The sequence below is a fragment of the Pygoscelis adeliae genome, unplaced genomic scaffold (genome assembly GCF_000699105.1).
Source record: "Pygoscelis adeliae isolate BGI_AS28 unplaced genomic scaffold, ASM69910v1 Scaffold232, whole genome shotgun sequence".
Classification (NCBI taxonomy): Eukaryota; Metazoa; Chordata; class Aves; order Sphenisciformes; family Spheniscidae; genus Pygoscelis; species Pygoscelis adeliae.
In genome coordinates this window covers 5,128,085-5,137,806 of record NW_008824473.1, presented here as the reverse complement: position 1 = coordinate 5,137,806, position 9,722 = coordinate 5,128,085, and the positions used below count along the sequence as shown (strand labels likewise).

The following is a 9,722-nucleotide window of genomic DNA, read 5'->3' as shown; positions in this document are numbered from 1 at the left end:
AAAGAGCAAAGGATGGAAACTGTTCCACACTAATCCCTGGAAGCGTTGTGGGTCAACTTTTACTCTTCACTACCACACTTGAGCTTGAAACTAATTTTGAACTTTCAATTCTTGTAACAATTCTTGTAACTTCTTTCTGAAGAAACTTACTACTTTAAATTTCAAGAAGGGTCAGAACTGTAAAGTATTTGTGGATTAGGACAAGATGACAAAAAGTACAGTTCAATCCTAATTCCTGCACAGAGCACACGTTTCAACAATTGCCTCTTTAGTTTGAGGGCACTGAGATTCCTAAGCACATTTCTGTATGGCTTTCTATTTGTGGCTTTCCATTACTGTTTCATATTCCTCTGATGAAAAATTATATTTTTTCTGCCAAGAATCCTCAGATTCAGTCCCATCTAATAGACCTCACAACAGTTTCTACAAAAACGTTTGCTGTGGTGAAGCTCAGTCCTGAACATGCCTTGTGAGAGCTAGTATCAAAACATTACTGGTTAACATTTCTAAGCTTTAATTCTCAGGATAAAGGCTATGGCTTAGATAAGTGACCTTATAATTCCAGCTACTGAGCAAGTCCTTCAGAATAAGGAAGATAGCCCACTTCACACTTCACAGAAGGGCTCCAAAATACTCTGGGTTACAAGCTCCTCATCCCTCCAAAAATAGTTTACAGAGAAGTGCTGCTAGGGATTTGCCTTGTGTATATATCTGAGCATTCAAAGTTTCAGCTCTGGAAGAAAAGAAGTGGCAGAAGCATCTGTCTGCTCACCTTCATCAAAACCAGTCTTATATATGTTTAAGATATCCACAGACTCAGTAGTATCAATGATACAAGCTTTTCCCCTTCAAGTGTCATAGAAGAACTCCCTATACAGGACATTTTCTATCTGTCAAAAGCAGAACTAGATACTTATTGAGTTATTGGTAATAACCTGTTTGCCATAAACAAATTTTTGCTATTAGACATGAACGTACTTTGAAGTTACACAAGATGGCAGTTTAACAATTTATACATGGTATGGCTGGTTAGGAGTTGTAAACTTTCCAACCTCTAATTGATCAATGAGACCTGAAGTTTAATTAAAAATCCATGTGACAAGTTATTAGTAGTGGTGCACTCTCAGGTCACTGGACCTGAGGTTTTTTTTCCTGTGAAACCTACTGGAAGTATGAGGTTTAAAAAAAGATTTCTGGCTCCAGATGACTAGAACATGTTTTTATTATTATGCCTACTTTTCTTGTCCTTCTTCTCTTTTTCCTTCTCCTTCTCCTCTTCATCTCCTCCAGCCCCAAGTAAGGTAAAGATGATTCCGGTCTGAGAGTTCACACCTACAGCAGTAACTACCATTCTTCCAGAGCCTTCCATCACATGTGTACCTGAAAGATTTAACCAAGTTTTCCACTGAGACTTGAACAGTTATATGGCAGAGCACAAGGGAAATGAGTTCTCAAAGCTCACGTTGATGAAACCTTAAGATGTGTATATATACCACTGTGTTCCCCTAGAGCTTTAATTGCCAAAACTATCTGGAAAATAAAACCATAAGCAACTACACAAAGTGTTTGTCAGTTTTAAGAGTCTGCTCCCTTTGACAAAGTTTTATACTAGTGGCACTGTTTTTGGATACTTTTAGAAGTCAGCCTAGATAAGGTCCAGTTTGCCAGATTTTAACCTCAAAATTTTAAATAACCAGTTTACCCCCGGAAACAAACCAATTTCTTCAAGAATTGTCAAATGTTACACACCTGACAGCAGCATGGGATCTCTGTCCAGAGATTTCTTAACATGATCAGATTCTCCAGTCAGCGAGCTTTCATCAATTTTGAGGTCATTTCCTTGAATGAGTACACCATCAGCCGGTAAAAGATCACCTACGAGAGATCACTGGGTATGTTGACTGCAGTTCCTTTTTTAAAAATAAAAGAAAGTTCAACTTTAAAAATATGTTTACCATATTTCACTTGTGCAATATCTCCAACAATTATGTCAGCTACTGGTATTTGGATGACTTGGCCACCTCTGATGACTGTGAATTTCTGTTCTTGTTCAATACGGCTCTGCAATCCCCGAAACTGTTTCTCTTTACTCCAGTCATTGAAAGCTGTTACTAATACCACACAAACTACAGATAAGAGGATTGCTGCTCCTTCAATCCAACCTGCTTCAGATTCCTCCTCTTCTTCACCAACATTTACTGATCCACATACTGTAGAAAACAGGTTTTAGATTTAAGAAAGTTCATGCAGATAGTTACTTCAACAACAAAAAAGTTTTGCCAAACAGAAGAAACTACTAATTTTAGTAGTACTAACTATATAACTATACTATATAAATTAGAAAGTTGTCATATTGCAAATCAATGAAAATTTAAGACTTGCTGACTCCCCAAAGCACATGACTGCAAATTATAAATTGCTTAAATATTTGAGGTAAAGCTAAAAAAACCAAAACAAACAAAAAAAACCCCACTTACACAGAAACATGACTGGATCTAAGACAAGTCCTTGTTCCTGCTGCTTGCACTTTACCTTTGGCATTATTTTGGTCAGAATGATACTGGATCATGACCAGGGAAATCTCATGTTGCCCTTTTAAGGCAAGCTAGAGTTTTAGTAGTGTTGTCTCAATGAGGAACAATAAGCTGCTTTTCCACTGGCTGTCTCCCATCAGATTTACAGTATAGGCATGTTGGACCAGAAAAGCTAGTAGTATAATACAGGTAGATACCTACTTTTTAAAAAGTTTACTTACGTGATTCATTTCCTCCTGGAGGCTGGTAAAAAGAAAGGCCCAAGGATACTACAGCTGCAATTTCTAATATAATTAGTGTAACGTCCTGTAGTGCTTCCCATACTAACTGAAGAAATGTTTTTGGCTTTTTAGGAGGTATAAAGTTCTTCCCAAAAACTGCTTCTCTCCTTTCTATATCTGCTGGATTTCCACTTAAACCTATTTAATAATAAGACAAAGTTAGTGACACTTATTTGCGTTTCACCCTCATGTTAAAAGTGATTGACGTTTCCCATTCATGGAGTCAAGTCCCACTCCATATTTCAGTAACAATATTGAAAAGCCATATCTCAAATATAATTACATAAGTATGATCCTTAAATCAGAGTCACTATAGAAAGCCAGCTATATTTTATAATTCACACTTTGCCAATATAAAGTAGGCTGATGGTCTACCTACTTGCACTTAAATATGACATAGCAACAGAGTAACAGTAACAGACGTACCTTCGTACAAAGTAAACAAGTTTGCAAGACAAGATCATTAGTAGAGTTACTACTATCGAGACTGAGTAGCACCATGCAGCTTTAGCAAGACCACAGCCTGTGAAGCCAGCTCTGGTTCCCACTGTAGGGATTCTGTATTCAGAGATAACATCCTAGGATCCTACAATTAATGTAACATTTATAATGAAATATTTAATATAATTAATAGTATAAAATACTATAAATATTATATTAGTGTAATATTTAGTTATGATATAAAATACTATAAAAAGCTGGTGAAGCTCTCCAAGCATCATGTGGAGAGAGGCAGCCACTTAATGACGCTGCTTGCACCTGGACACCATTGTACGCTCTTCTGAAGCTTCACTTTCTATCTCCTCTCACACAGAGAGAGCCCATATTTAGCACCGTGCAGGGTCTGTCACCTCAGTTTTGTACCTATCCTCTTTCTTATATGGCATATTTCTTTCAGAGTCCTCTTCTCTGTCTCAACTCTTGTACCATCCTTAAGGGACACTAGCAGGCAAGAGTAATGGGCCTTCACTAAAAGGCACTGCGTGCTGCAAGAGTTAGCCAAGTCCTTAAAAATAAAGGAATACCAAGTATATTCAGTGCAAGGTCATGCACTCAAGGTCTTCCGTAAGTACACCTCCTGTTCACTTCTTCAACAGTTTCCAGCTGCCTAACCCGCCATTCAGAACTTAAGCCACTAGCTCATTTTTAAAAGCAAAATGGCCAAACATCCAGCCGTGTTCAGAGCAAAGGTCTGGATGCTTCAACCATATTGCCCCCAAGGTTATGATCAGCACCTGCTTAAAGACAACAATGTTCCTAGTAGCAGTTTTTTAGTACTTAACCCAACTGCTCAGTGATAAACGCATTGCAAACACGCTAGGTAATCAATAAGAACAGCGACCAATGCAACTGGCTTTCATAATAAGTGGGGTATTTAACACTTCTAATAGGCATTTCCTAGAACCATCACGTGATATTTCAAGACACTTTGCAAAGACTACTGAACTGCAAAGCTCAGTTTTAAATGCTAACAACTGCTATGTAATCACTTAACTGAAAAACAAAATATTATGTGCAGATCTTTTGAAAAGTGAAACGAATTAAACATACTCTTAGTGTATATTATAAATTAGATTTTTTCTAACACTTTTAGATTCACCTTGAATTCATGGCTTTGGAGGTTTAATACAAAGGAACAATTTTACTGGTTAGCCATAATACTATGCTTCTTGAAGTTCAAGCTTTGAGGTGCTTACTTTCACTCTCAACTCAAAGAGCACCACAAGACCATTTTGAAAAATCAAGCTATATGAGAGGATCTAGAGAAACTCAGGACAGCTTGGCCATTCCAAAAGGCTGGACAGTATTGCTATTTTACAACAGATACCATTTCTCTCTTCCTTTTAGCATGGCAGAGTTTGGAAAATTATTTACATAACATCAGTGGCACCACTTTCCTCCTCCCTTCACAGGGTACCAGGATGCAGAACATAAGTATACAGCAATGGTCTTTGAAGAATGAAAAGCGCTTTCTAACAAAGCTATATATAGTCAAGCTACTATCAGAACCACTTAGCGAAGATTAGTAAATAAGCCTAGCAAAGACAAAAAGCATTTGTATGTTTAGTATTTGCCATAATACACCACGCACCATTACTAAACTTGCCACATTTACCACACAGCTGGCAATTTCATAGTTCACAGTCTACAGTCCTGAGGTCAAAACTACTGCCGTTATACTGTTCATTATGTATCTTAACTAGGGTAGTTTATATTATTTGGGGTTAAGTTTGAAAAATATTAGGCAAGGGACTAGTTAAAGCTTCAGATACAAATTTTATTAGAAATCTAGAAGTTACTAGACAATCAAAATAATGTAGACCTGTGGAAATATCGATGGTGTTCCATCTCTTCATTTATTCACATTTGTATACATTTGTACACATTAAAGGACATAATAAACTTCAAGTACTAAGCAGTAAAGTCTGCTCAGTGTCTTTTTTTAGTAATACCAGTAAAGGATAGTTCCCATTTCTCATTTCAAATCAGGTAGGTCTGATCCACATTTTGCCTGAAAACAGACATTGCCTTACACTGTCAACAACTTCAAAGCAAGAAATTACGCAAGCTGAACTCATCCACTGTGTAGCATTTTGGAACTACCTGTACTTTTGCTGTGAAGTCACTGATAATTACGCAAGTCAGCATTTCATATCATAAAAAAAGCTTCTGAATAGGAAGAAGTGTCATCGGGCCTTGCAGGTGTACACAGGAGATTTGAGAGAGCTAAATAGTGTAACACATAGCAGTTTTCTGCATAGATCTTGCCTAGATTTTCTCCACTAGAAATGCCTCCATTTCTATACTTACACCTTGAATTTGACAAAAGAAGAGACCTAGCTCTACTTTTACAAGAGCTCTCCAGTACTACCTCCGAGAAATTTATAGCAGCTTACCTGACAGAGAGGCTGGTTCTCTAAAGGTTCATGTAGTGATTTAGAGCCAAAACACCACCTTTGTAGAAGACACCGCTCTAACTCATCTTACCTAACCTCTTCTGAGCTAATTATCACACTCAACTGTTGAAGCCTTGCTGTGTTTATGAGCTGCTCTCACACTTCAAAAAAAAAGATGGTGCCCTTTTATCAACTTAGTGATTGTATTTAACTGATTGCAGGACACTACATCTAAATGTCAAATCCTTTTGAAAGGGAAAGGCCCCGATCACACAGTCCTCAATACAACAGAATCAATCTGCAGGAAAGGGCATCTAACCCTTTCTAGTTTTAGTACACTGACACTCATCATTCCCATGCGTTAACCTGCTTGTTACATTAAGGGGCATAAAATGAATCTTGCAGTATACCAGGTATTTGGTGCTTAGTGCATCATGGCTGTCTACAATCATACGCCCACCTAGCTTGCAGTAATAACGGGCCTTAAACCTTGCAGATTACTGTAAAACAGAATTCAACTCTCAGTTCAGTTCCTGATTGTAGAAAACTACAGCCCTTTTGACTGAGGAAGGAAACTGCCTTTCAATACTATGCAACAGGTCAACAGGGTAACGGGAGACTGCTGCTCCAATCTAAGAGGTGTTACACTGCTTGTACACAGCAGTGCTTCACACACATGCACCAAACTTTACAACTCCGTTGATGCCAAGGAGCAGAAGTTTACACTCCTCATGTTTTACACATTTCTCCTTCAGCCTAAAACTGGTCTACTCCCATTCACGGGCAGGTCAGGCATGAGAGCTGGCTACTTTCAGTTTGGTAAGAGGAACCCAGTTCATGTACCGAAATAATTTCAGGAGTTTGGAAATCAGGAGTCTGGCTTCAAAAGCAGATCATGCCAAAACATGCTAGCTGCAGATGTACCCAGAGATACCTTACGGCATTAGTAGGCTGCTCTTGATCCAAGGAGACAAAACTTTCCATAGCATTTCTGAAGAACAGAAAGCAACAGCTCTCCAGGATTAAGACAGCAGGTACTTTACTACCACCAACATGACACCACAATGGTTAAAAGCTATGTGAGTGCTTAAATGCTGAGACACCGCAATTTGCCAAAAATCTTGATTTTGGTACTTCTCAATCATAACCAACAGCAGGACTTCACATTAACTCAAAGTTAATGTTAGATAAAAATATGTAAAAACATTTGTACAGGACACTACAGTTTAGATATCTTAAGCAATATGACTTGCATCTCTCTTTCACAAATTAAAGTTTATAGCTTTCATTTACATTGAAAGAGAGTAGTAAGAGAGGGCCAGATCTTAAGGAAAACTTCTGGAAAGCTCTCAGGAGCAACACTTGATACATTTATTTCCTTTTTCACATTTGTGCAGTCTATCTTGGAGTAATAACTCTAGAAAGCAAAAGCATCAGGTAGCCACACTTCACAGAATGCCATCAAATCCAACATGGCAAAGACTTAAAGATGTTTATTTCTAGAGAATAAGATTGTGTGATCACTTTGCAAACCTTCTACTAATAGTGACAGTACCTCGTAGTACCTAAAGCTGTATTGTTAGTTATTTTGTATAGATCAAATGAAATCTACAGAAATACTACATATTTAAAACCTAGATCCTACTATTAAGAATTCAGTGTAGTACAAATAGAAAACAGATGTCACCAGTTTTAAAAATTGTTGCATTAGGCAATACAAGAACTAGGTAGCAACACAGAAGCATTAATAAGCCTGCATTAGGCTACTAAAACCTTGTGTTCTACGACAGCATGATCTGAATTGTGAACTATAGGTCATATAAGCTATTCACAAAACTTACACTTTCACAGTGAGTTAAACACTGCTATGTTGCATTGCTATTTCATGTGTGGATGCCTACGTCAATGAACTTTATTCCAAAGTGCAACTTCACCACTAATCCAAAATCTCACGTGCAGTTAGACCCATTGAAAAAAATCTTGCTTACTTATTACCATTGAATACCTCTGCCTTAGAGAAGTAAGAAGCAATATTTTATTATGGTAACTGAAATACTTTTATAAAAACTTTGTTATATTAAAAAAAAAAAGAAAAGAGAAGTATTTTGCTTGACTAAGATTTTTCCTAAATGGAGTTTCCTCAATAATAGTGTTAAAATTGACTTACCTTCATTTGGTGAAGTTTTCAATTTTGTACAGATGCCATGTACATCTCCATAGCATTCCTGTATTTTATGCAGTGCATCAGTAGCTCGAAGTTCCATAAGAGAACGGAGCTCTGCAAGAGTAACTCCAAAATCTCCATGATTAGCTTCTTTTACAGCATTTTTTACGCCACTATATGCAACCGAGTTGTTTGCCATATCACCCATGATGCGTGCAGTCTTTAGTGTAGACAGTTTCCAGTAAGGAACAAGATTTCAACTTAAAATATTTCCAAAAGGAAAATAAATCCTTCGGGTATGAAGACAGTCAGGAGAGCAGATACATCACCCAAGTAAGAGACCCTGTCTGGAGAGATATCTTTGAGGTTGTCCCATGGCGGGTTCTGTTCCCCAAGCCAAATGGCATGTACAGTCTAGGGGAAGAATAAATATACATTCAGTTACATAACAGCTATACAGAATTACATTATAAGACAACTGTACTCTTCAAATTGAGGTTACAGAACAAATTTCTGCTTAAGGACAATTTCTTCATATTTCTTATAATATTTTTAGTTAGCATTCAGCTGGCAAGAGTGACGAGGCATAAAATGGATGTTTCCCATCCCAAAACAACCTTGCATTATTATACTTTCTTAAATCATTAACTTCTTAGAACAGCTGTTGCCTTTAAGTCTTGCATTTTGCTTGATATATCCATATGGTTCATCATCAAGAGGAAACCTTTAAAAACACCTGGAAGTACATCTGTTTCCAGGGAAATGGAGTTTGGAGCGTCCACCACTGATGTCACACAGGGTAAGAACATGCTCAAGTTAAAAATCCCGACTTTTCACCAAAGCTTTCACCTCAGAGTTTGGGATGAGCAAGCTTTTTTGTGTGTTCCCATGAATTCTTCTGTGCAAACCTCAAGGAAACAGTTTCAACACTAAGTTAGCCCACACATGAAGTACTTTTGTAGCGTAAGTAGGAGCGTATCTTCAGGCAGACCTAGGTCTTAATGCATTTTCATGTCCAAACAGTTTTAGCCCCCCTCCAGCCCATTTCATCACAACTCAAGCCTCCCACAGTATCTGCATTTAATTCTTTGAACAGAGGGGAAAATTGCACAATACCACCTTCCTACAGAAGGGACAGGGAGACTAAGAGCAGTTCTTCTGTCTGATTATCAGACCACTGTAGCTGAGAAATTAACATCTACCCCACAGGATTCTTAACCTGCACAGGCACTCTATATTTAATTCCTGCTTGGCTGACACATCTTGCATGTACACATGTATCTACACAACAGTATCATGAATGCACTAACACTTCATGCCTATATAAAGATCTGCTGTGTGCAGAAGAGAGAAGTCTGATCATGTAAGTCAGCTTTATCAACATAACGGGGCACGATGAGCACAAGTAACGATGCATTCCCCCATGAAACATTATGACTGCCAGGCTCAGATGAAGAATAACTGGGACACTTCCAGGTCAGTAAGACTCTCAGGTGTCATATGCCTAGCAGAGGCAAACAGTTACCACTGACTGCATTGCTTTACAAAGGCAAAGAGTCAAATAGCAAAGTAAAGATTAACCTGGCAGGGCAATAGCCAGAAGAGGACTGTTTGGCTGAACCACCGTGTCTATGTTGAGGTCCAGGTATAAGCACCTAATTACCAGAAATTTAAGGTCTTGGTTCCAGGAAAGTGTCACTTCTCTGCTCTAGCAACAATCATCTTCAGCTATAGTCAATCTACCATTTTAAGCACCGTGCCACAGTACTGCATTTGCACTGAAGACAGCCACTGATGCTGAAAGACCCTGAAGTGATGTCACCTGACCACAAGTGACAGTCCCATC

The 9,722-nt window shown here is 38.1% G+C and overlaps 1 protein-coding gene across 3 annotated transcripts in view; it reads right to left on the bottom strand.

Annotated features, from left to right (window-relative positions):
- Positions 1–8,292, bottom strand: part of ATP2B1 (ATPase, Ca++ transporting, plasma membrane 1) — a 40,074-nt gene extending 31,782 nt beyond the window's left edge. For all 3 annotated transcript variants that reach the window (XM_009321326.1, XM_009321327.1, XM_009321329.1), the window contains exons 1-5: positions 7,880–8,292; positions 2,756–2,953; positions 1,956–2,210; positions 1,750–1,875; positions 1,237–1,380 (exon numbers count right to left, since the gene is read on the bottom strand). In XM_009321326.1, the coding sequence (XP_009319601.1) occupies positions 1,237–1,380; positions 1,750–1,875; positions 1,956–2,210; positions 2,756–2,953; positions 7,880–8,084 (928 nt within the window). In that variant the 5' untranslated portion in view covers positions 8,085–8,292. The remainder of the gene's footprint in view (positions 1–1,236; positions 1,381–1,749; positions 1,876–1,955; positions 2,211–2,755; positions 2,954–7,879) is intronic.
- Between the last annotated feature and the right edge of the window lie 1,430 nt (positions 8,293–9,722).